At 44.0% G+C, this 26,585-nt stretch overlaps 1 protein-coding gene across 7 annotated transcripts in view; it reads left to right on the top strand.

Annotated features, from left to right (window-relative positions):
• BIRC6 (baculoviral IAP repeat containing 6) overlaps positions 1-26,585 on the top strand; it is a 533,701-nt gene that overhangs the window by 461,991 nt on the left and 45,125 nt on the right. For all 7 annotated transcript variants that reach the window (XM_075339505.1, XM_075339507.1, XM_075339508.1 and 4 more), the window contains exon 66: positions 25,646-25,850. In XM_075339505.1, the coding sequence (XP_075195620.1) occupies positions 25,646-25,850 (205 nt within the window). The remainder of the gene's footprint in view (positions 1-25,645; positions 25,851-26,585) is intronic.

The following is a 26,585-nucleotide window of genomic DNA, read 5'->3' as shown; positions in this document are numbered from 1 at the left end:
GCATTGGAATGCAGGGTTGCCCACCAGTGGTGTCATAGGGCCCGGTTCCCCTGTCAGCCTATATCGCCTATTGGCCCTCCTCCATGCAGTAGCCAGAGACAAGAGAATTGGGGAAATTCCCAGGGTCTCCAAGTTGATTTTAGATGATAACCAGAAGATTCCCTGCGTCATGGTTGCGTGTAGATCACATTCAATCTCTACCCACAATTTTCTGTCCCTGTTATGGAGGAGATCCAGTATGCAATTGCCCACCAACGCCGCATGGTACGCTTTAAAATCAGGTAGCCCCACCCCTCCGCCCCAGCGAGACCTGTTCAACATGGAGTATTTCAGTCGGGGTCTGGTACCTCGCCATACAAAATTGCTGATCATCTTTTTTAACTTGAGGAAGAAGTTTTCTCCTAGATTCAATGGGATTGTTTGGAACATATATAGTATTTTGGGTAGGACATCCATTTTAATTGTATTGACTCTGCCAAACCACGAGATGGGGAGGTTATGCCAAGCCGTGAGGTCTTTTTGTATGTTTTTTAAAAGGTCTGTAAAATTATGTTCATATAGGTCTTGGTGTTTAGAAGGTATCCTGATCCCCAAATATTTTATGCAATTGCTGTTCCACTTAAAGGGAAAAACGGGTTTGAGGGCATCCTCTTCCACCGACGGTAGCGATACGTTTAGGATCTCTGTTTTTTGTAGGTTTACTTTAAAGTTGGAGAGTCCACCAAAAGTCTCAAACTCCTGTAGTATGGCGGGTAAGCTAATCCTTGGTTGCCACATATATCAGGAGGTCATCTGCAAACAGTGCCAGTTTGAGACGTTGGTCCTATCTGTAACCCCTTTATCGAGGGGTTTTTCCTAAGCGCGTTTGCCAGGGATTCCATTACCAAAATGTATAGGTATGGTGATAGAGGGCATCCCTGTCTGGTGCCATTTCCAATATTGAATGGGGTTGACAGGCGTCCGTTCACGCCCACTTGTGCCGTTGGTTCACGGTATAGGGCCTTTACCCATTGTAGTAAGCGCGAACGGACGCCAATTGCCTGCAGCGTGGCTTCTAAAAAGCCCCAATGGACTCTGTCAAATGCTTTTTCGGCATCGACTGTCAAGAGGCACATTGGGGTTTGGCGTTGTCGGGCTTGGGCTACCAAAGACAGGGTTCTGATTGTATTATCACGCGCCTCCCTCCCTGGAACAAATCCTACCTGGTCTTTGTGTATCAGCTTGGTAATGTAGGGGCCTAATCTCAAAGCTATCATTTTAGAGTATAGTTTAATATCCACGTTTATTAATGAGATAGGTCTGTAATTGGCGCAAGTTAGTGGATCCCTGCCAGGTTTTGGGATTACTGTTATTCGGGCTTGAAGTGTCTGTTTAGGGAACTGGCATGTTTTTGTTATGGAGTTAAAGGCTTTCAGCATTATAGAGCTACAGGCTTCTCCACATATTTTGTAGAACCGGGGGGTAAACCCGTCGGGGCCAGGACTTTTGCCAACCTTAAGGGCTTTAATAGCATCGCCTAGTTCAGTGTCTGAAAAATCCTCTTCTAGGCTCTCAGCCTCTGTATCCTCAAGAGGGTCTGGTGCATATTTATTGAGGTATTCTAAGATGTTATGGTGTCTCATGTCAGATAATGGGGCATGTGGAGTTGGGATGTTGTAAAGTTTTGCATAGTAGGTTCTAAATTCTTCTAGTATGTCAGGGGTGGAGTGGATCTGAGTTCCTGTCTGTGAGTTTAGCGAGAGTATTGGAGTTTGTGCATATCTGGGATGTAGGGTTCTGGCCAGTAATCGTCCACTTTTATCTCCAAACTCAAAGATATTCCTGCGGAATTTATCCCTGGCACACAACGATTTTCGATCTAGTATGGATAATATTTGGCGGCGAATGTTAGATATTTCTATTTTGAGTATATCACTGGCTCTGGATTTATTTATCGTTTCTTTGTGGCCTAGCTGCAGCAGTAGTTCTTTTAGCTCTCTTGCACTTTCTTTTTTAATCCTGGATCCATGTGATATGCAAACCCCCTGAATCATACATTTTAACGCTTCCCATTTGACCGGGTCTGGTGTAGGATCTGTCGCATGATCTATTTTGAAATTTGCAATGGTCTTATGGATATCTTCCAGATACTGCTCATTTTTAAGTAGATTATCATTAAATCTCCAGGTGTGTCCCGTGTCCCCTCTGTCCCTTACCCCAATTTCCCCATACACTGGTGCGTGGTCCGACCAAAGGAAGACATCCATCGAGCAGCCCGGGGATTTGTCCAGCAAGTCATGGGATATGAAGATGTGATCTAATCTGGTGTAGCTGTTGTGTACTGTGGAATGAAAACTGTAGTCTCTGACTCAGGGATGTAAGACCCTCCAAAGATCAACTAATTTAAGGGATGTCAGTTCCCTTTTCAATCTACGTAGTGCCGAGGAGGGGATTGCGGACCTACCAGAGGACGAGTCCAGGACCGGGTCTAGAACGAGGTTGAAGTCTCCTCCCACGATGATACAGGTGCCACCCTCAAACTCCGCCAGCCCCATCAAAGTCTCCAGTCCAAAGGATACCTGGTCTTGATTTGGAAAATAGATGTTGGCAATAGTATAGATGTTATTCAAAAAAGATATTTTAAGAAATAACCAGCGTCCCTCCTGGTCAATGAGTGTGTCAAGGATTGTTGGCTGGAACGTTTTGTGGAAGGCAATGGAAACCCCGCATGCCTTCCGACTAGGGTGTGGGCCATGATACCACGTCGGGTAATTTTTGGATTTACATTTAGGTGTATTGGAAGCTATGAAGTGTGTCTCTTGAAATAGAGCTATTTTAACTCCCTTCCGATGTAGACGATATAAGATTTGACTCCTCTTTTCAGGTTTATTTAAACCTTTAGTATTGTAGGTGCAAAAGGTTAGGTGCGACATCACAGAAAAGAGTGGGAAGGGGATAGAAAGAGAGAAAAGAAAAGGAAAAAGGAGAGGAATAGAAATAAGATAGTTGAGAAAGAGGTAAGTAAGCCAAGTAGGACTAGATGGCCTACTGCTCCTGAGTATCTACTAGTAGACTATTGTCTAATGTGGCACTCTGCCACGTCCCTAATAGAGGTACGGGGAAGCCTACGGCACTTCAAGAGCTCCCCCGTCCCCACGACAGACCTCCACATGAAATATGAATAACAATCCACATATGCAATTTAATAATGATTAATAACTTTTCCTTCCCTCCCTCCTCCCAACCCCCGAATGTTTGATATATTTCAAATATAAAACATATGGCACCGGGAGAACACGGTACAACCAACTTAGAAAAATGTAATTAAACCAGAGCTCAATATCCGATCTAGATGAAGGGGAAGGGGAAAAGGGGAGAAGGGGAAAGACAACTGGGGAAAGAAGGACTATGTAACGCAGGGAATGATGCGAAGATAAAGGACCAGTGGGGAGAAGCAGGAAAAATTTGGGGGGGGGGGGCAGGAAAAAAAAAAGGGGGGAGGGGGATAAGAGTTGAATATGGTGTGTGCTAGAGGGTGATGAGTGTGGAGAATGTGGGAAGGTGGGGAGCGAGAATAGGGAAAAAAAAAAAGGGGGGGGGGAGGAGATGGTATGATGGGAGAGTTGGGAAAATGCATTGATCTAGTTATGCTCTATAGATATGTAGGTAGATAAACAGTCAAATATAATCAACATGTATCTCGCCTCCTGGCTCCTCCACTATGTTTCCTTCCTTTCTCTGGATGGTCAGCGATGTACATCTCGGGGGGGATCCTCCAGCTCGTCTGTTCTGTACTTGTCGCCATTGCTCCCTTGGTGGTAAGGGTGTGGGACCTCCCAGAGTTGGCCAATCTGGCAGGCTGATCATAGGCAGTTCAAAAGTCCCTAAGAAATTAGGAAGATCTCCCAAGGACCGGAGGACTGCCGACTTCCCATTCATCTTGGCTAGGAGTTGGAAAGGATATCCCAAGCGATATGGAATATCTTTATCTTTAAGGGACTGGAGTAGTGGTCTTAAGGCCTTACGTAGTTGTAGTGTTCTCCGTGATAGGTCTGGCAGGACAATCAAGGGTGTCCCTTTATATGTACCCGCTCCTTTTTCTCTGCATCTTTGTAGTATGGCCTCCTTTTCTTTATAGAAGTGGACCCGACATATCACATCTCTTGGTCTGGCCGGGTCAGGGGATTTGGGACCCAGGGATCTGTGGATGCGGTCCAGTTCTGTGCGTTGTTCTGGATCACGTTGGAGGAGACTGGTGAAGATTTTTTTTGTGCCCATTCGTCCAGCTGTGATGGTTCCACTGCCTCTGTGAGGCCTCTAATCATGAAGTTATTACGGCGATGCCGGTTCTCGATATCATCTAAATGGGTCAAAATGTCCTGTATCTGGGCTGTGTGCTCTGATAGGACTTGTTGATGTGATTCTATATGGGAAAGTATCTGTTCCTGCACCTCTTCTGTAGCTGCTACACGCTGACCAATTTGTTTGATCTCTGATTGTATAGCAGCCATGTCCTGCTTGTGGGATTCCCTTAGGGGTGGTTCACACACAGCGAGCTCACTGCCGAGATCGCTGCTGAGTCACGCTTTTTGTGACGCAGCAGTGACCTCATTAGCAATCTCGCTGTGTGTGACACTGAGCAGCGATCTGGCCCCTGCTGCGAGATCGCTGCTCGTTACACACAGCCCTGGTTCGTTTTCTTCAAAGGCGCTCTCCCGCTGTGACACACAGATCGCTGTGTGTGACAGCGAGAGAGCGTCAAATGAAGCGAGCAGGAGCCGGCGTCTGGCAGCTGAGGTAAGCTTGTAACCAAGATAAACATCGGGTAACCAAGGTGGTTACCCGATATTTACCTTAGTTACCAGCCTCTGCAGCTCTCACGCTGCCTGTGCTGCCGGCTCCGGCTCTCTGCACATGTAGCTGCAGTACACATCGGGTTAATTAACCCGATGTGTACAGCAGCTAGGAGAGCAAGGAGCCAGCGCTAAGCAGTGTGCGCGGCTCCCTGCTCTCTGCACATGTAGCTGCATTACACATCGGGTTAATTAACCCGATGTGTACTGTAGCTAGGAGAGCAAGGAGCCAGCGCTCAGTGTGCGCGGCTCCCTGCACACACAGCTAAGCGGTGTGCTCTGGTAACTAATGTAAACATCGGGTAACCATACCCGATGTTTACCTTAGTTACCAGTCTCCGCAGCTTCCAGACGCCGGCTCCGTGCAAGCGCAGCGTCACTTGCACGTCGCTGCTGGCTGGGGGCTGTTCACTGGTCGCTGGTGAGATCTGCCTGTTTGACAGCTCACCAGCGACCATGTAGCGATGCAGCAGCGATCCTGACCAGGTCAGATCGCTGGTCGGATCGCTGCTGCATCGCTAAGTGTGAAGGTACCCTTAGTTTCCTCAGCAAAGAGTCAATTTCCTGCCTGGTTGGAATTGATCTATGTGCTTTCCAATCCCAATCTTCCTCTTGTACCTGTGACTGGTCTGGTTTATTCTTGTCTCCTTTGTTTCTGCTGGTGGAGGTATTTGAATTGGAGGGTCTTTGTTCTTTAGGTGATGTATGTTGTTGTGGTGGTTTTATTACAGGCTCCTGTCCGGGTGCTGCTGGAAGTCTGCTTCCCATAGCTGCTTGTTGTAATATTGGGCTGGAGCCTTGCTCTGCCTGTAACTCCCCTGGAGATCGTTGTTGTGTCTGGGGCAAGGGGTTATCAGTATTCCCCTCTGTGGTGCCCAGCTTTAATGTGTCTGCATTTAGAGCTGTGCTGGCTGCCGGCACGTGTGGGGGCAGTGAGGTCACTCCTCTGCATGTTTGCTGAGCGTTATCTCCTGTCTCAGTATCTGCCGGCGCCATCTTGGAGAGAGCAGCAGTGTCAGGCTGAGAGGCTGCGGCCCCGAAAAAGCGGGCGATATCAGCACCTTCTCCCTCCTGGATCTGTGTGCTCGTCGCCCGTCCTCTCCTGCGTGCCATTACCGTCCTGGAGCCCGGTGAGTGCCTGTGTTATTGGAGTTCTTCCGTGGGTCTGTGGGAGCTCCTTCTTTCTGTGTCCTAACACGCCATCGGCTAGCTCCGCCCCCCCCAAAACACATTTCAACATCATTGCATTCCTGCCTTAAAAGGAGCAGCTAACATTGTTTTAGTGATTGTTCGCCAGCCCTGTCCTCCTCAACACCCACACCTGTGTTAATGGAACAATCAGTCATGATTAAGTAAGAATGACACCACTGGACACTTTAAAAGGAGGCTGGTGCTTGGTATCATTGTTTGTCTTCAGTTAACCATGGTTATCTCTAAAGAAACACGTGCAGCCATCATTGCTCTGCACAAAAATGGCCTAACAGGGAAGAGTATCGCAGCTACAAAGATTGCACCTCAGTCAACAATCTATCCCATCAACAAGAACTTCAAGGAGAGCGCTTCCATTGTTGCCAAAAAGGCTCCAGGGCGCCCAAGAAGGACCAGCAAACGCCAGGACCGTATCTTAAAACTGTTTCAGCTGCGGGATCTTTCTACCAGCAGTGCTGAGCTAGCTCAGCAATGGCAGCAGGCTGGTGTGAGTGCTTCTGCACGCACTGTGATGCGGAGACTGCTTGAGCAAGGCCTGGTTTCAAGGAGGGCAGCAAAGAAGCCACTTCTCTCCAGAAAAAAACATCAGGGACCGACTGATATTCTGCAAAAGGTACAGGGAGTGGACTGCTGAGGACTGGGGTAAAGTCATTTTCTCAGATGAATCCCCTTTTCGATTGTTTGGGACATCTGGAAAACAGCTTATTAGGAGAAGAGGTGAGCGCTACCACCAGTCTTGTCTCATGCCAACTGTTAAGCATCCTGAAACGATTCATGTGTGGGGTTGCTTCTCAGCCAAGGGAATCGGCTCACTCACAGTCTTGCCTAAAAACACAGCCATGAATAAAGAATGGTACCAGAATGTCCTCCAAGAGCAACTTCTCCCAACTGTCCAAGAGCAGTTTGGCGCCCAACAATGCCTTTTCCAGCATGATTGAGCACCTTGCCATAATGCAAAGGTGATCACTAAATGGCTCATGGAACAAAACATAGAGATTTTGGGTCCATGGCCTGGAAACTCCCCAGATCTTAATCCCATTGAGAACTTGTGGGTAATCAAGAGACGGGTAGACAAACAAAAACCAACAAATTCTGGCAAAATGCAAGCATTGTTTATGCAAGAATGGACAGCTATCAGTCAGGATTTGGTCCAGAAGTTGATTAAGAGCATGCCAGGGAGAATTGCAGAGGTCCTGAAGAAGAAGGGTCAACACTGCAAATATTGACTTGCTGCATTAACTCATTCTAACTGTCAATATAACCTTTTGGTACTCATAGTATGATTGCAATTATATTTCTGTATGTGATGTAAACATCAGACAAACACAATTAACCCCATAGTGACGGCCTAACGTCTCAAGACGTCGGAAAAACAGGGTACTTATTCTGTTCCGACGTCTTCAGACGTCAGGCCGGAAAAAGCTTGTAGCGCCCCCCAGTGACGGAAAATCTCGGGGGTTTCAGCAACCGGAGGTAGCTGAGACCCCCAAGATTATGAATCGGGGTGTTTTTTTTGGACCCCGATAATGTGATCGCCGGTATACACCGTATACCGCCGGTCACATTAAAAAAAAAAAATGGCAAATAATACTAATTTCTTTCTCATCTGACATGCTCAAATATGTTAGATGATAAAGAAATATAAGCCCCTAGTGCCCCCAAAGCCCCCGGTACCGGAGAAATCAACCCCCACCTCCCCCCGGACATCAAAAATGGCGCCGACGCGCGGCGAAAACTCCCGCCGCCACCGGCTCTGCATTCATTTCCCTCCGATCTGAAATGATCAAACATTTCAGATCGGAGGGAAATGTCCTCCCCCTGATCCCTCCTCCGGTCCACCGGAGCTGTCTGGTCCCCCGGAGCCCCCTCCGGTTCTCCAGACCTTGCAAGATGGCGCCGACGCGCGCTGAAAACTGCTGCTGCCGCCGCCAGTGCATTCATTTCCCTCCGATCTGAAATGATCAAACATTTCAGATCGGAGGGAAATGTCTTCCCCCTGATCCCTCCTCCGGTCCACCGGAGCTGTCTGGTCCCCCGGAGCCCCCTCCGGTTCTTCAGACCTTGCAAGATGGCGCCGACGCGCGCTGAAAACTGCTGCTGCCGCCGCCAGTTGATTCATTTCCCTCCGATCTGAAATGATCAAACATTTCAGATCGGAGGGAAATGTCCTCCCCCTGATCCCTCCTCCGGTCCACCGGAGCTGTCTGGTCCCCCGGAGCCCCCTCCGGTTCTCCAGACCTTGCAAGATGGCGCCGACGCGCGCTGAAAACTGCTGCTGCCTCCGCTGGTGCATTCATTTCCCTCCGATCTGAAATGATCAAACATTTCAGATCGGAGGGAAATGTCCTCCCCCTGACCCCTCCACCGGTACACCGGAGCTGTCTGGTCCCCCGGAGCCCCCTCCGGTTCTCCAGAGCCCTCCCTCCGGTCCACCGGGGTCCGATCCGCTATATCCTGGTATCTCCCACCCGATCTGGGATCCCCCGTTCCCCCACCGCCCCCGCACAGTACCTCAATAAACAATCGTTGGTCCCCCCGGTGCCCCGTGGCCCCCCTTCCTCCCTTCTCCGGGAAAATGGCGGGCGCATGCGCATTGTGCTTGGCATAATCTGCCTCCTGCACCCGGCAACAAAAAAAAAATTCTGATTGGCTGTTTAGATTTGAATACTGTGATAGATCCTATCACAGTAGTCAAAATGCCAATATTTGATAAATATGGCAGAATTTAGGTCTGCCGTTCTCCTCTCTCCCTTGTAGTTGATCTGGGAGAGAAGAGAGAGAGACTACGTGCTGCCATATAGAGAGAAAAAGTTATCAATTCACAAAGATCATCATAATCAATTCCCAATTTTTCTGATCACCCCCCTGTGATCATCCCCTCCTCCATCATTCCGTCATCCTTCGCTGCGTCATTCCCCTAAATATTTTTTTTATAATCTTTATAAAAAAAATTTAGGGTTTATATAAAAAAAAAAAAAAAAAAAAATACTAGTGTTAGGTTTAGGTTTATTTTTTGTTAGCCAGGGATAAAAACAAAAACCATGGCCCGCAGAATGTTTACGGCAGAGCAAGCGTACTCACTGCTTGCCTCCGGCAGTTCTGGGTCAGAGACCGAATCGGCCTCAGAAAGAGATTTTTCGGATAGCGGTGACGATTCGGCTTCCTCCACGGGATCCCACACCCCGCCAGTCGCCACTGCTGAAGCATCAGGGGCAGGACCTAGTTCTGCAGTCCCCCATGCTCTCTGGTACCCCGACCCGTCCTTTACCCCACAAATTCCCCCTTTCATAGGAGACCCTGGCATCAAAATAAATGTCACCAATTTTGCCCCACTGGATTTTTTCCAAATTTTTGTTACCCAGCAAGTACTTGAGCTCATCACCCACCACACCAACTTATACGCCCGCCAATATATTGCCCAAAAGCCAACATCTGTCCATTCCCGTTCCTGGATCCCCACAAGCGTCCCGGAAATCAAAAAATTTTTAGGCATTACCCTCAACATGGGAATAGTGAAAAAACCCAGTTTACGCTCCTATTGGACAACTAAATCTGTCCACACCCACCCCTGTATTTGCAGCCGTAATGCCCAGAACCCGATATGAGACCCTATTGAGATTCCTCCATTTTAGTGATAATTCCCAAGTCCCCCCAAGAACTGACCCCAATTATGACCGCCTTAATAAATTGAAACCCCTAATATCCCTCCTGAAAGAGTCCTTCCTAACTTCCTACAGCCCAGAGGAGAATGTTTCGGTTGACGAGTCCCTAATGAGCTACAAGGGCCGTCTCTCATTCCGTCAGTTTATTCCCTCCAAAAGAGCCAAGTATGGCATAAAATTATATAAAGTGTGCGAAAGCACCAGCGGGTACACGTGTAACTTTATCATTTATGAGGGTAGGGACCGCCAAATAAGCCCACCCAACTGTCCCCAGACAATTAGCATCCCAGGAAAAATTGTCTGGGAGCTAATGACGCCATTTCTTGGTAAAGGTTACCACGTGTACACCGACAACTACTACACCAGTATCCCCCTATACCAATCCCTCCATGCTGCAAATACAGGGGCCTTTGGGACAATAAGGAAAAACCGTGTTGGTTTGCCGGCACAGTTAGTGTCCAGACGTCTAGAGAAGGGGGCGTCATTCGCACTGGCAAGTGACAAACTGCTTGCCGTAAAGTGGAATGACCGCAAGGACGTCTACATGCTCACCACCCTGCATGAGGACACCACTGTGTCGGTCAGAGAGAGGGGAGCCACCAGGGACAAACAAAAACCCTTCTGTGTGACACAATACAACAGGTTTATGGGTGGCGTGGACCTGTCTGACCAGGTGCTCCAACCATACCTGGTAAAGCGGAAAACGAGGGCCTGGTACAAAAAGGTAGCAATCTACCTGATAGATTGCTACCTACAACAGTTTTGTACTGTATAAAAAAATCACAAGGGGCCCTCACATTTCTGCAATACCAGGAAAAAATTGAGTCCCTCATGTTTGACTCAGCGGCACCAGAGGCAGCCTTCGAGTCAGAGAATGCCCGGAGACTAACGGAACGGCATTTTATGCGTCTCATGCCTCCTACTCCCACCCAAAACCGTCCTAAAAAAAGGTGCCGGGTCTGCAGCAAACAGGGCAATAGGAGCGAATCTAGATATTACTGTCCCATGTGCCCTTCCCAGCCAGGACTTTGTGTTACCCCTTGCTTCGAAATCTACCACACATCCCACAATTATTAGACATCATACACTATTCCCAAATTGTGTGGTAGGGTTTTTCTTTCACATTTATTTTTTCTGTGTAGTGAGCCCCTGTGTTACTTGTCAAATAAAATTTACTATTTTCATCAGTAAAACACATTTTACCCCATTTCACAAATAATTCCAGGACTTGATCACTCACATACCGAAGTGTTATGCAGACAAATTCTCGTCATATGCCCACGTCTGCGTACTCCAGAATGTGGACCCCGCAAATGTTCTTGAAACATCTGATCATCTAACAAATAATTCCAAGATTTGATCACTTAAAGTGTTAGCACCAATCATCTTAGTCTGACTGCTATTACAACTATGTCTTGGTGATACGGGCATGATAATTTTATTGGAGGATCTGAAGCTGTTCTGTAATTTTACACCTTGGGCTTTACTGCATGGTTCTTGCCAAACCTCCTGTACTGGACAATACTTTTATAACCCTGTAGGGGACTGGTTGTTTTGTGCATATAGCGGTTTCGACCTTGGCAGGTAGGAGCCTGTTATGATGTACCATGTCGGCTGGCACAATTGTCCCTCATATAGGGATTGATGGTGCTAAACAGACATTGTACGACCAGTTTCTGAAAAATTAACGTGTCCTTCTAGCCCTCCTGGTGTTCCTTCATCTCTGGAACAAGCACAAGTCTGCCATATAATTGGCGGTATTTTCCTCCACATTTTGCCCTTCACTCCAAGATAAAATGTACAAAAAATCCATTTATGTGGGTTTTCAGTTGTTCTGATAACACATAGGCTCTGCAAATCAAATAATCCAAAATTTGAAAAGTGCACCTTCCCTTCCAAGTCCTGCCGTTTGCCCAAACAGACATTTTTGACTACATGTTGGGTATCGCTGGACTCGTAAGAAAGTGGGTAACAAAATGAGGGGTCCACGTTTTGGTGTTACATCTTGTAAAAGTGGAAATTTTGGTGCTAAAGCATCACTTTTGTGAAAAAGAAGAACATTTTCAATATGACAACCTATTGTTATAAAATTCTGTGAAGTACCTGTGGGTTCAAAATGCACACTATACCCCTAGATAAAATCCTTGAGGGGTATAGATTCCAGAATGGGGTAAGTTGTGGGGGAGCTCTACTGTTTAGCCACTTCAGGGGGTCTCCAAACGCAACATGGCGTGCGCTAATGATTCCTGCCAATTTTGCAGTCAAATGGCGCTCCTTTCATTCCGCACCCTGCCGTGTACCCAGACAGTTGATTTCCGCCACATATGATGTATCGGCGAACTCAGGAGAAATTGCACAATACATTTTATGGTGGTTTTTTTCCTTTTACCCTTGTGAAAAAAAAAGCTACATGGTTGAAGTAACAATTTTGTGTTAAAATTTAATTTTTTTATTTTCATGGCTCAACGCTATAAAATTCTGTGAAGCCCCTGGGGGTTCAGGGTACTCACCAAACATCTAAATAAATTCCTTGAGGGGTCTAGTTTCCAAAATGGGGTCAGTTGTGGGGGGTTTCTGCTGTTTAGGTACCTTAGGGGCCCTACAAATGCAACATGGTGCCCACAATCTATTTCAGCCAAATTTGCTTTCCAAACTTCAAATATTGCTCCTTGTGTTCCCAGCCCTCCCATTTGCCCAAACAGAGGTTTCTGACCATATATGGGGTATCACCGCGCTCATAAGAAAGTGGGTAACAAACGTTGGGGTCCAATTTTTGGAATTACCTCTTGAAAAAGTAAGAAAATTAATGCTAAAGCAACATTTTTGAGAAAAAAATGAAAATTTTCAATATGACAACGTAACGTTATCAAAATCTGTGAAGTACCTGTGGGTCCAAAATGCTCACTATACCCCTAGATGGAAGCCTTGAGGGGTCTAGTTTCCAGAATGGCGTCACTTGTGAGGGGTTTCTGCTGTTTAGGTACCTTAGCAGACATGTAAATGCAACATGGTGCCCACAATCTATTTCAGCCAAATTTGCTTTCCAAACTTCAAATATTGCTCCTTGTGTTCCCAGCCCTCCCATTTGTCCAAACAGAGGTTTCTGACCACATGTGGGGTATCACCGCGCTCATAAGAAAGTGGGTAACAAGTTTTGGGGTCCATTTTGTTGTGTTATTTCTTCTAAAATTGATTACATTTGGGGTAAAGCAACATTTTTAGGTAAAATTTTATTTTTTGCTTTTTTCATTCCACATTGCTTTAGTTCCTGTGAAGCACCTAAAGGGTTAATAAACTTCTTGAATGTGGTTTTGAGTACTTTGAGGGGTGCAGTTTTTAGAATGGTATCACTTTTGGGTATTTTCTGTCATCTAGGCCTCTCAAAATCACTTCAAATGTGATGTGGTCCCTAAAAAAATGGTTTTGTAAATTTTGATGTAAAAATGAGAAATTGCTGATAAACTTTGAACCCTTCTAACGTCCTAACAAAAAATATTTTTTTTTCCAAAATTGTGCTGATGTAAAGTAGACAAGTGGGAAATGTTATTTATTAACTATTTTGTGTCACAGAACTCTCTGGTTTAACGGAAAAAAAATTCAAAAGTTGAAAATTTCAAAATTTTCAAAAATGTTGCCAAAATTCATATTTTTTCACAAATAAACGCGAAAAATTTTGTCCAAAATTTGGTACTAAAATGAAGTCCAATATGTCACAAAAAAACTATCTCAAAATCAGTGGGATCCGTTGAAGCGTTCCAGAGCTATAACCTGATAAATTGACACTGGTCAGAATTGCAAAATTTGGTCTGGTCATTAAGGTGAAAATTAGCTCCGTCACTAAGGGGTTAAAAACCAGAGGGCAACAGATCATGTGGAAATATAATTTTGGTGTCATTCTCAAAACTTTTGGCCATGACTGTAGACAAGTTTGTGTGGTTCGGAAGGACACTAGGTCTGTGAAAAAACACATGGGCATGTGAAGAACACCATAAATTATAATGGGGTTTGTGGTGGTCCGTGAGAAAACAAAAAAAACGCAGAACATGTGCATGCGACACGAATGTCTGAATGAGGCCTAAGTTTTGCGTTCCCCCCCCCCCCAGACGAGAAAATTAAGATGCACCTAGACCTTTTTAGAATCACAACAAGGATCTGTAGTGTGTAAGTTCTAATGTCGCTACAGTGACTTGTGCCTCTCCATTCTGATACTTTCCATCTCAATAACAAAATTAAAGCTGAATGAAGAATATTAAATCAATAGTATCAAACCACACTAGTATATTAACTATCCCTATTGCAAATATATTAAGAGGGCACTAAAGTTTTATACTAAAATGTACAACTATCTTCTGGAAAACATTGTCCTTTTCCTGCACTTTCCGCATCATGTATTATCACTTTGCTTACAAAAGCTAAACCACACAAGGTAACAGTTTTTCTCTTGAGATTAGACATGGTGGCTGTTTTTTCTAGTTCCGCTCAGGTCCCCCTTCCTCTATCGTGTCAACGCAGCTCTCTCATGCCAGCTCACATAACGGACCATTGGGTTTCCCTCTATATTTTAGTCCACAAGAGTCTTGTAAGTATTTTACATTTAGGCTATGTGCGCACGTTGCGTACTAGCCCTGCAGAAATTTCTGCAGTGATCTGAAGAGCACACGTGCGCTTCAAATCGCTGCAGAAAATGTCCGTAGAGAAAAAAAAAAAAGCCGATTCCATGCGCTCTGCCTGCAGCTCATCCCATAGACAGAGCAGGAGCTGCCGGCAAAGCGCACGGAAGAAGTGACATGTTACTTCTTGAACGCAGCGCTTCGGGCAGCAGCCGAAGCGCTGCGCTCTAAGACGCCACGTGCGCACGGCCCCGGCACAATCTCCATAGACTGTGCAGGGGACGCAGGACGCATGCAGTTACCCTGCGCTACAAAGCGCAGCCTAACTGCATGTATTTACGCAACGTGCGCACATAGCCCTACATTGAAGTCCTTACAGAAATGCTGTTGTAAGTTTGGCTGGTCACAACAGATACGAGAGGAACCGGAGCATCGGTGGATATGGCAGAAGACTGTGACCACTATGCATACACTCAACATGCATTACTGATGACAGAAAATAACCTAGTTTTTTATTTCACTATTCCATATTGGCAAGTTAACATTTTAGACTCAAACTTATAAGCTGTGTTCTGAAATATAAAATATACAACAATTACAAACAAAATAAACTTCACTTAGTGGAACATGTAAAGTTACAGGCTTATAGAAATAAAACCCCTGTTTTTGCAGTATACTTACAAGATCATAAGTTTGATAATTACCGTATTTTTCGGATTATAAGACGCACTTTTCATCCCAAAAATTTGGGAGAAAAATGAGGGGTGCGTCTTAAAATCCGAATATAGCTTACCGGGGGATGTAGTGGAGAGCGGTCACTGAAGGCAGGACAATATTGTGCTCCTGTGTGCGGCGCCCGATGCTGCTCTTTTCGGTGGCTGGCGCGGCTCTGTGAGGCGGCCGGCGCGGCTCCCTGTGCAGCGGCCAGCAAACCTCTGTGCAGCGGCCTGCGCTGCTGTGTGCTGATGCTCAAGATATCAATGGTAAGTTCTTCAAATAATGGCGCCCATATTCGGCGCATGCGCAGATAGAGATCTCGGCTCAAGCTCCCATCTGCGCAAGCGCCGACTGCGGCCGCCATTTCTTTGAAGTCCGCACCGCCGACATCATCAGAATGGCCAGTGCATGCAGCGAGCACTAGCAGCAGCGCCGGCCACTCCAGCACAGCTCCGCAGTGAGTATCTGGGCCCCCTCTGCACTGCCCGTAGCATGGACCTGCTCCACCGCCGCTGCCTCCTGTGAACCCCGACCACCACTGCTGCTGCCCCCCACCGGATACCACCGTATTATAAAACTGACCCGAGATTTTTACTTTTTTTTTTACTTTTTTAGCTCTAAATTTGGGGTGCGTCTTATAATTCGGTACGTCTTATAAAACGAAAAATATGGTGTATCTTTTGGACATAGAATGCACATTCTTTCTGCATAGGCAAATAGGAAGGGACTTGTAGGCCAAATAATTCAGATTAAATTGACAAATACTACCAGTTCTCAGGAACATGGGGGGAGGGTAGCCCCGGCGCCCAGACCTGCTCACATCGTTCTACAGTATCCCCTTTAATGGCACTTAATTTTTCATAATTATAATGTCATTAATTTGTGAAATAACTATCGATGGCTGTAAGGATAGGGACTTGAATTTGGAAGCAATATGGATTCTAGCTGTGGATAACATAAGAGGAGAGTCTAACAATTACATTAGGATTACATTAGACATATTCAATGCTTTATCTCCTAATAAGCACATGGCTGGCAATTTGGGACAGAAGAAGCCAGTCAAACCTTGTCAATATTGTAATTAGTTGCCAGAATGAATACAGAATGCAGTTAGAGCGGTCAGACTGTGGAATGCCCTACCACAAGAGGTAGTAATGGCAGATACTATAACAGCTTTTAAAAAAGGGCTGGATGATTTCCTCACTACACAATATTGTTGGTTATAAATGACTTAGTAACCAAATGTAGAACTGGTGGAGGAAGGTTGAACTAGATGGACCTAGGTCTTTTTTCAACCTATGTAACTATAATGCTGAAATTGTTGGGCACCGTCGTTCCAAGAGAGCCGCATTGTCTTAAGCAGAAAGGAGGAACCGAGGGGTATATAGCAGTAAGACTGGTGGGCACATAGTATGCCCTGTAGTATTTGGTGTGGTGGTTTCTATCAGAGGTTTACAGTTCCCCTTGCTTTGAATATTGTAGCAAATCTGCCACCTTTAAGGCTATAGGGTTCAATGTATATCCTTCTCCCATTATAACATAGTGTGAATTCAAAGACAGCTGATCCGTACCAGTGCCATATATCTAACATTGGAGACGTTGACATTTTAGAATGGAAGGGTTGGGGTGCTTGCAGAGAAGACAGGTGATGGCATACCTCTTTGACAAATGGACATAGGACTTCACAAAGTTGCCCCATTATGTCGACCAGTTGTGTGATTAATTTCTGATATACCTGATCTCTCAAATAGTCCAAAGGTACTCATTTATTTGGATAGCTGTCAGCTGAATACGTGTGATGAGTGGAGGTTCGGTATACACATTAGATGGTTGGCCGACTAAATTGCATATCATGACACCAGGATACCTTGTTGTTTTTACTGTCTTGTATCTTGATGTATATTGTGCCTAATGCTGCTATCATAAGGTGTGTGTGTGTCTCTTTCATTATTAAAAATGGTACAGCTGCTTCTTTGGGTATGGCTGTTTTTACTTTGGTTATGATGGATCATATATTTTTCTTCTTCTTCGCACTCCTGTGTTTTATAAACCTTAGTAGGAGTTGGCAAACCCTATGTGACTGCCACTAGATATTAACTGAGCCCCTGGGAGCCACAATCTTCAATGCTTTAGACATACTTCGGCAAATGCCTGTGACGAAGAGTCGTGACTTATGAGTTTAAAATGCAGCAGAGCATAAAACGCGTGGAAGTGACATGATGGCCAGAAGCGCACAACCACATTCATATGTTTGGAAAGGTACAGTGACGAGGGCTGGGAATGCCTGCAGTGCTGAATTATTTAGCAACGGTAGGAGGAAAAGCTGAGCCCTTCAGGAAATGAACTACCTGAGCTATTTTATGTGTCTGTAGCAACAGTGCTGAGTTTAAAAGCTTTTAATTAGAAAGATTTTGTATTGTACGGTGCGGTTAGCCTGTGGTTTTCCAGTGTACTGTAGCTGCTATACCTTAGTGATGCTCATGGAAGTGATCCTGCTGTGCCATCTTATTACACAACTTGGAATCTTAATGAGTTTCTTAACTTCAAGATGATACCAGCGTATGCCAGCCTGGAAGATGCTGCTGGTTTGTCAGGGAATTATCAGTCTATAATGACATAAAGCTGAATTGGCTCTATCCCTGTAAAAACGAAAAAAAAAAACCAATGACTTGCCCAGCAGCACCACTGCCGGTATTAATGCAGAAATGGTGCTCGGAGCTCTTGAACAATCTCTTTTGTATTTCTTCAATGTAACTGGATTGTTGTTCTCATCCAATTAAGCTGTATTCAAGTTGTTAAACGATTTGGAAAAAAAGGAGTTAGCGCTGCTCAATATTATCCATTTACCAGCCCATTAGGTTTGGCTTTTTTTATACTTATATCTTTATACTTATTTCTGCACTAGTTGTTATACATCTCCTGCATTGTGCTTTGAATGCATGTAAAACCTGATTCCAGGGCAGTAAGTAGAGTTACCGGCTGTTTGGGTGATTAGCCTTCAAACACGGGTTTGTACAATGTATTTTTACCGGACGGTGCATGTTTGTTTTTTGTTTTGTTTTTTTTGTCCTGCCTGAATGCTAAAGCCAGGAACACACATTCCAATGTGTCCGAGATGTTTTGGGTGCCTGACTGCAAAACATATATGTGCGGTAGATTAGGAAGAATATCTGAATATCCCCCTTTTATAGCCCACCCTCCCCCATACACATTACTGCATGGTTGGCCACACCAACTTCATGTGTATTGGACAATGTGCATCAGTTCTAACAGATTTCAAAACAGGGGGAACAGGAAACGTCCTGCGTGTTGAGTTTCACATTACCTTTCCTTTGTTTTCAAGAGAAATAAGACCACAATAGAGGCATCTAGCGTGGCCCATTGACAACATCTACCTATTGACAACACACGCATGCTCGACTGAACCGAACATAGCAATCTAGTTCAAGAATAACCATATCACTATTTTACATGATCGAAGATCTCTCCCCCGACACATGAGGTTGACTTTCAACACTCTAGGTCTGGTATCACCAAAAGTATGATGGTGGTTTACTCTACTTTGCCTATTGGCAGGAATGCATAAATGCTGGTATTTTTCTAAACACTATTGAAGGTTTATTTGTAAAATTAAGGTTAGGTTAATATATTTTCTATTGCTAGTGTTTTGAAATGGTTTTTGGCTTAGTGAGGTTAAATTATTTGTTAATACCAACTAATGAGGGCGTAGAAGGTGAAAGCGCTTTCAATTTTTGCATAGGTAATTTTCTGTCCCGTTACCCTCTGTTGCTGTGAGGACAAGCTGCTAATGGCTAAGTCAATTTGTGTTAGCGATCAGGGATAAAATACGAAGAAGGGATATCCTATGTAAGGCTATATACGCACGTCTGCGTTCTGGCTTGACAACTAAACTGCAGTGTTTTGACAAATGTAAACTGTGCATTTGACAAAAAAAGCGGTAAAAATGCATGCGTTTTTGCTATGTTTTAAACAGTTTTGAGATTGAGAAGTCAGTGGGTGGAAAATGCAACCAAAACGCAATGAAGTGACATGCTGCTTTTTTTTTTTTTTTATTTTTTTTTTAGGCAACGGTTTTCACAAATATTTCTTAAACAAAAAAAAAAAGCCTAAAAAAAGCAACGTGCTGATGGAAATTCTGATTTCTCATAGACTTTGCAGGGGAAGCAAAACGCATGCATTTTGTCATTGACACAGTGCAGTTTACAAAGCAACCAAAAAGCACGCGCACAGACCCTTAGGCATTCTTTGAGCATGAGCCATGATCATGTTCATTTTTGCTCTGAAATTTATAGGTCTCACTGCTTTTAGATGCATATGTACGTTCCCAATATTCATGGTGCAGTTTTCCATTTTTTTACGGTTTTGTATTTTCTTGCATCTTTAAAGCTTCATTTGGCAATTTCAGGGGCAAAGTAAGGGAAGGGCTGACATAGCATCTTGCCAATTTTTCTTGTCCACGGTATTTAGAACGGTGGGTATAGGACCATCAACAATGAGTTGGAATCCATTCTTTATTTCAAAACATAGGTTTTTATGTTTATTTTTGGCTAGGATTTTTTTTCCCATATCACAATCCATATTAAAAATAAAAACCCTGGCCCTTGGGGCTTTTTAAACTCTAACTTCAAGTTGTTTTAAGAAATCCAAATATATGTTAGCTGCAATAAACAGAATAAGACAAGAATATATTTTGTATAGAAACATCTGAGTGTGTGGTAAGGCCATTGTGAAGGGAGGGGGAGCACCGGTGTGACATCGCCAATTTTGAAGGGAGGATCCTGTGTTATCAGCCATGTACGGTATAGAGGTGTTACCTGTCTTTGTAACCTGCCTCTGATAAGTAGCCTGCTGACAACTCTTCCTGACAGGACAAAGGATGAGTGTGAAAAAAGCCTTAATGGATATATATATATATATATATATATATATATATATATATATATATATATATATATATATATATATATATATATATATATATATATATATATATATATATATATATATATATATATATATATATATATATAATTTTAAGCAAGCATTGTTGACCTTGGGGAGATCAACATATCCACTGCGGAGACACCATCATGTGTTTCTCAACGCAGTGATTCTAGAGCATTGCCCCCTGGGATGTATGCAAATAAGAAAGCCGCGGAGACACCATCACGTGTTTCTCAACGCTGGCAGGAAACTAGCCAGGTCTTTCACCGGGAAGGACAACCACGGGAAGGGCAGTCTCCAGTCAAGGAGTCATGTTTGGTATAGGTGGTCTCCTTGACTGGAGACTGCCCTTCCCGTGGTTGTTCCTTCCCGGTGAAAGACCTGGCTAGTTTCCTGCCAGCGTTGAGAAACACATGATGGTGTCTCCGCGGCTTTCTTATTTGTATGTATGTGTGTATGTATGTATATTATATAAATGTGTGTATATGTGTGTGTGTGTATGTGTATATATATATATATATGTGTATATGTGTGTGTGTATATATATATATATATATATATATATATATATATATATATATGTATGTATGTATGTATGTATGTATGTATGTGTATATATATATATATATATATATATACACACACACACACACACACACACACACACACACACACACACACACACACACACACACACACACACACACACACACACACACACACACACACACACACACACACACACACACACACACACACACACACACACACACACACACACACACATATATATATATATATATATATATATATATATATATAATAATTATTGCTGCCAAATTAAGTTCTCTAGCGCTTTTTGGGGGCTCTTGAAGTATGTTTGGGGTTCATTCTGCGGAAAGGCCCATGACTTAGGACACAAATCCAGCTTTTTGACACCAGACACTACATTTCGACCCACAATCCTTTGGTAATCTTCAGATTTCATAATGCCTTACACACAGTCAAGGCACCCAGTGACAGAGGCAACAGACCTCAAAACATCTTTGAGCCTCTATCATATTTGACTGTAGGTACTGTTCTTTTCTTTGTAGGCCTCATTCTATTTTCATTAAACAGTAGAATGATGTGTTTTACCAAAAAAAGCCCGATGTTGATCTCATCTGTCCACAAGACGCTAGAAGCATTTTGACTTATTCATATACAGTTTGGCAAACTGCAGTCTAGCTTTATTTATCTGTCAGTAGTGGGGTCCTCCTGGGTCTCGTGCATAGCGATTCATTTCAAGTCTTCAAACATTTCCCTTTTCTGCTCTATTCTCTATTCTTAAGGACGCTTTACATGCAACGACATCGCTAACGAGATGTCGTTGGGGTCATGGAATTCGTGACGCTGATCCGGCCTCGTTAGCAACGTCGTTGCGTGTGACACCGCAGGAACGACCGTTAATGATCAAAAATACTCACCATATCGTTGACGTTCCCGATTATCGTTGCTGTTGCAGGACACAGGTAGTTGGTCGTTCCTGCGGCAGCACACATCGCTACATGTGACACCGTAGGAACGAGGAACATTACCTTACCTCCGGCCGCCCGCAATGAGGAAGGAAGGAGGTGGGCGGGATGTTCGTCCCGCTCATCTCCACCCCTCCGCTTCTATTGGGTGGCCACTTAGTGACGCCGCACGAACCGCCCCCTTAGAAAGGAGGCGGTTCGCCGGCAACAGTGACGTCACTAGACAGGTAAGTATGTGTGACTGGTGTAAGTAATGTTGTGCGCCACGGGCAGCGATTTGCCCGTGACACACAGCCGACGGGGGCGTGTACGCTCGCTAGCGATATCGATAGCAATATCGCTGCGTGTAAAGTGCCCTTTAGTGTGGCACACAGAATGCAGAAATTAAGTCCGCTTCTCCCAGTTTTATCTGGTTTCATCTGTGGTATATGTATGTATGTGATGTGTGTATATATTAAAATATATATATATAGAGAGAGATATGACTATATACATGTATGTGTAAGTATATTTCTAAATCAATCATACAGCCAGTAACAATTGGAATGCTGTGTAACATTTTCTGCATCCTTGGTCTCCCGTTTTCTTTTTTTTTTTTTTTCTTCTCCTCTTTCATATATTGGTATGAGAATGTGGATGACACTTCTCAGGGTGGCTAAATATGCTTTACAGTACCATGACAGCAGCCTATGTTGGTGGTATTGATTATAGGTGTACCATTTAACAGCATGTAATAAAATCATACAGTGTGCTGCACGTATCACTTTCTTCTTTGCCTGTATTCACTTGTAATTTGTAGTGCTTGAGGCAAAGGGAAAAAGCGACTTACGCAGGGTCATAGGTCATAGGTGGAGAATTCATACCGTTAGCAATTATCATCCCCAACCTCTAATATTATTGACGGCAACATGCTACTAATGCAATGACTGCTATTGACAGCCGAGCATAGCGGGGGTTACGCTTGGTGTAGGAGCGGTCATAGTGAGAATTGCTGTTATCTGTATAGATAATTCATCTCTGAAAGTTAAAGATTGTTATAGAGCAAACATTCTTCCTATACAGGAGATGTTTGTTGGTTGTAGATTGGAAATACAGTGGGCTGTCACTTTTCTTGGCAGTACATCGAAAGGAAGGTTTTGTTCATGTGATGCAAATGCTACATTAATTTTTTTATTTAAAGGGAACCTGTCACCAGATTTGGGGCATATAAGCTGCGGCCACCACTAATGGGCTCTTATATACAGCATTCTAACATGCTGTATATAAAAGCCCAGGCAGCTGTGTAGAACGTAAAAAAACACTTCATAATACTCACCTAGTAGGTCGCTTCGGTGCACACTGGTCAAATGGGTGGCGCTGTCCTCCGGGATCGGCGCTTCCTCTTTCGGCCATCTTGGTCTTCCTTCTTCTGAAGTGTGCATGACGCGTTCTACTGTATGTCATACACACTCACCGGCACTGAGGTCCCGCGCAGGCGCACTTTGATCTGCCCTGAGCAGGGCAGATCAGAGCATTGTAGTGCGCCTGCACGGGACCTCAGTGTTGGCGAGTGTGTATGACGTAGAACGCGTCATGCACGCCGGCTTCAGCATGTTAGAATGCTATATAGAAGGCCCACTGGTGGTGGCCGCAGCTTATAGGCCCCAAATCTGGTGATTGGTTCCCTTTTTAAAGATCAGAAATTTGTTGCTGACATTAGTTCTTTCTGCCCCTAGTGTGACCACATATTCTTTCAAGGATGAGCCTTATTATGTGGGGCTAATATGTTGCTTTTCCATCTGGAATTAACACACGCTAAACATGCTGAATACTATATATTTTTTTTTTCATCTGCTTGCAGAATATTAGCAGATTTTACAAGGATTTAGGTGCTGAATTCGCATCTAAATCCTCACAACATCCTGCACATGTGAACATAGCCTTAGGAGGTTTACTTCACAGGCCCGTCCTGTCAATGTTGACAAATAGTTTTATCTAAATTCTTGCCTATGTGAAGCTGTTAAACGCATTGTTCTCCCCTGGTATTTGCCATTTCAAAATGTGATGGGACTAACCATAGTGTTCTATAATCCAATACTTTGTTGTGCGTTCCTTCACATACAAAGAATAGCACTTTAAAGGGAACCTGTCAGGTCCCCTATGCACCCAGAACCATGAGCAGTTCTGGGTACAGATTGCTAATCCCTGTCTAACTGTCCCTGTATACACTAGCATAGATAAAGAGATCTTTAGAAAAAGTATTTCTAAAGATCTTTTATCTTATGCTAATGAGCAAGGGGACTAGTTAGTTCCCCTGCCTTGTTGGCTTCATTAGCATGTTAGTACTCCCCTGTGGGTGTAATGCTAATTAATACACAGCATCAGAGTATGATCTCACTCACCTCTCCGCCGCCATCACCACCCGACACTGTATTTCGGCTCAGTGCACATGACCCCAGAGTTTCGGTCATGCGCACTACTTCAGTTTGAAGCCAGGACGCGTACACCCAACTTCATAGTGCGTATGACCGAAAGTCTGGGGTTATGTGCACTGAGCCAAAATCCAGTGTCAGGCGACCATGGCAGCCGGAGTGATGAGTGAGATAATCCTCTGACATTGCGTATTCATTAGCATGTGAGCACACCCACAGGGACGTACTAACATGCTAATGGGCCCGACTGGCCAGGGGACTAGTCCCCTCGCTCATTAGCATTCGATAAAAGGTCTTTAGAAATACTTTCTAAAGATCTCATTATCTATGCTACTAGATACAGGGACGGTTAGGCAGGATTAGCAATATGCACCAAGAACTGCTCGTGGTTCTTGGTGCATATTGGACCTGACAAGTTCTCTTTAATTTTCCATTTAACGGTCATTAAGTTGAGGTTTTGCTGTTTTGTTTGGGTTTTTTTGTTACTTGAATCCATATTAGATTGCATTCAGATATCTGTGGATGTTCTGATCCAAATTTAACAGTCTGAAAGGAATATATGTAGCGGTTTGTCAGGAGACCTACGGCCAAACCGGAAATTACAGTCTATACATAGACCATGTAATCCTTGACAATGTAGCATTTCATATTTTTTTTTGTTTTTAGAATATGCAATTTGAGTCCTTTATGTTATCAATCCAATGCACCCATTTTTGGATGAGATTTTCTTAAGCCTCACCACCACTTTTAAGGTCAGTTTTGCAGGATTGTCCTGGTAGAATCGGGACTGTTGGCAATTATACTCAACGCTCAGTCCTATCTCCTCTGCCTTCTTGTGCACAGGCAGTGTATTGATTCCTGCTCTTGTGCTGGGCCACTCAAAAGAATTTGCACTCCGATTTCAAACACCACTCCACCGGCGCAATTAAAAAAAATACTCACCTGCTGCTATCTTCATCTGTAATCACCATTGCTCCTGTCGTGCACCAGCAATTTGTGTCATGCCAGCAGCTCCAGTATTTCATGGAGTGCGCTGGAGGTCACAATACGTCTCTATGAAAGTCGCGTTCTGGCTCTCCTAGAGTTGCATTGAGCGTTTGTGACTTAACTTCTGCCTTCCGGCCAGTCACACTTTCCGGGCACAAGATAGCACCGTGGGATCAGAGTGGTTTTTGTACAAAGTGAAGCCGCCAGAAGGTGAGTATAATACCAGGGGCAGGGGGCTGAATTTTAAAGCTCCACTCCAGCGTTGAGAAAAAAAACAAAAAAAATAAAACTGTGGAGTGGTGCTTTCTTTTTGTACTGAGCGGTAACTCTCCAAAAACAATTAGGAGTTCAAAAGACAAACGTTTTGATTAAAAAGTTGGAGACTTTCTTCACCAAAAACTCTCCAGTGTGAGCACTCGCTTAATGAGCTGAACACATTCAGTGGATTTCAAAGGGAGACTCCAAAGAACAGCAGGGCAACCATGTATGCAGCCATATATGCAACAGCAATATTGATTCCTATAAAACACAAGTATGGTTTGTGATTTATTATTCCAATGTAATATTTTGTGCAAACCCCTTTTATAAAGCCGATTTCTAAAAAGCCGTTATTACTCTAGCATAGTATAAAGTCTTGGCCTCTTTCTGAACAGTAACAGCTCTTTTCTGTGCTTGTTGATCTTCTTTAGGTGATTGACTTTCACTAAAATGTGTCTTCAATATATTGTGTCTTAATAGTGTTGGACATGGCTCGGCACGTACCTCTGTACCGGGCCTTGCTGGAGCTGCTCCGAGCCATTGCTTCATGTGTAGCCCTCGTACCTCTGCTGCTTCCTCTGTCAGGAGGAGAAGAGGAGGAGGAACAGTCTGAGTCACAAGCATCTGTGGGGACTTTGCTGGCAAAAATGAAAACATGTGTTGACACATATACCAACAGATTAAGGTAAGGCCTCTTTGACATTTTCATTTCAATTCTACAGTTCAGTCATTTTCTTACCATTCTTGACACGTGAAAGAAGTTATTTTTTCCCACAAAAATTTCCTATTTGGGATTCTGCGTAATTGACCACCCTTTCTCCTAACCAGCACCCCCCTTCTTCTAATTCTTTTTTTTTTTTTTTTTTTTTTTTAAGAGCTTCCAGCACATTTACATTTCAGATTGATTTCTGTGACCATTTTTCAGTATTCCGAAGTATGAATATAATGGTAACCTAATCTTTTATTGGTCAATGTAGGGAAGATACAAATGCTGCAGTTATTAGGAAATAAAATGGTCAAATCCATGGAAAAACTTAAAAAAATGCACATTTACTGTGGCCTTAATTATGTGGGTTAGAAGAGAGAAGTCATGGGCAGGGAGGTAAAAAATGGCAACCAGGTCTCCGATATGAAGGCCTGTGTACATCATACATATACATTGCTAAAATTCATTTTAATACACATGCATGTATAATTCATGTAGCTGCGCATAGGGCGCTTGGATGTCAGTGTTTCCCATGGGCTAAATTAACAGTGTAAATTGTCAACCTCCCTTCATCCCTTCATGGCCGCCTGATATATTGCAATTGAACGATTATGTATTTCCAATGACCGTGCAGGGGAGAAATTTTTTTTTAATGACACTTGAACTTGAGTTCATAAGATAACGGATATGTCGCCAAAGTGGTTAGAAGCCAAA

This window comes from Anomaloglossus baeobatrachus, chromosome 3 (genome assembly GCF_048569485.1).
Source record: "Anomaloglossus baeobatrachus isolate aAnoBae1 chromosome 3, aAnoBae1.hap1, whole genome shotgun sequence".
Taxonomy (NCBI): Eukaryota; Metazoa; Chordata; class Amphibia; order Anura; family Aromobatidae; genus Anomaloglossus; species Anomaloglossus baeobatrachus.
Note: the sequence above shows the minus strand (reverse complement) of the source record. Positions and strands in the feature narration are given on the sequence as shown.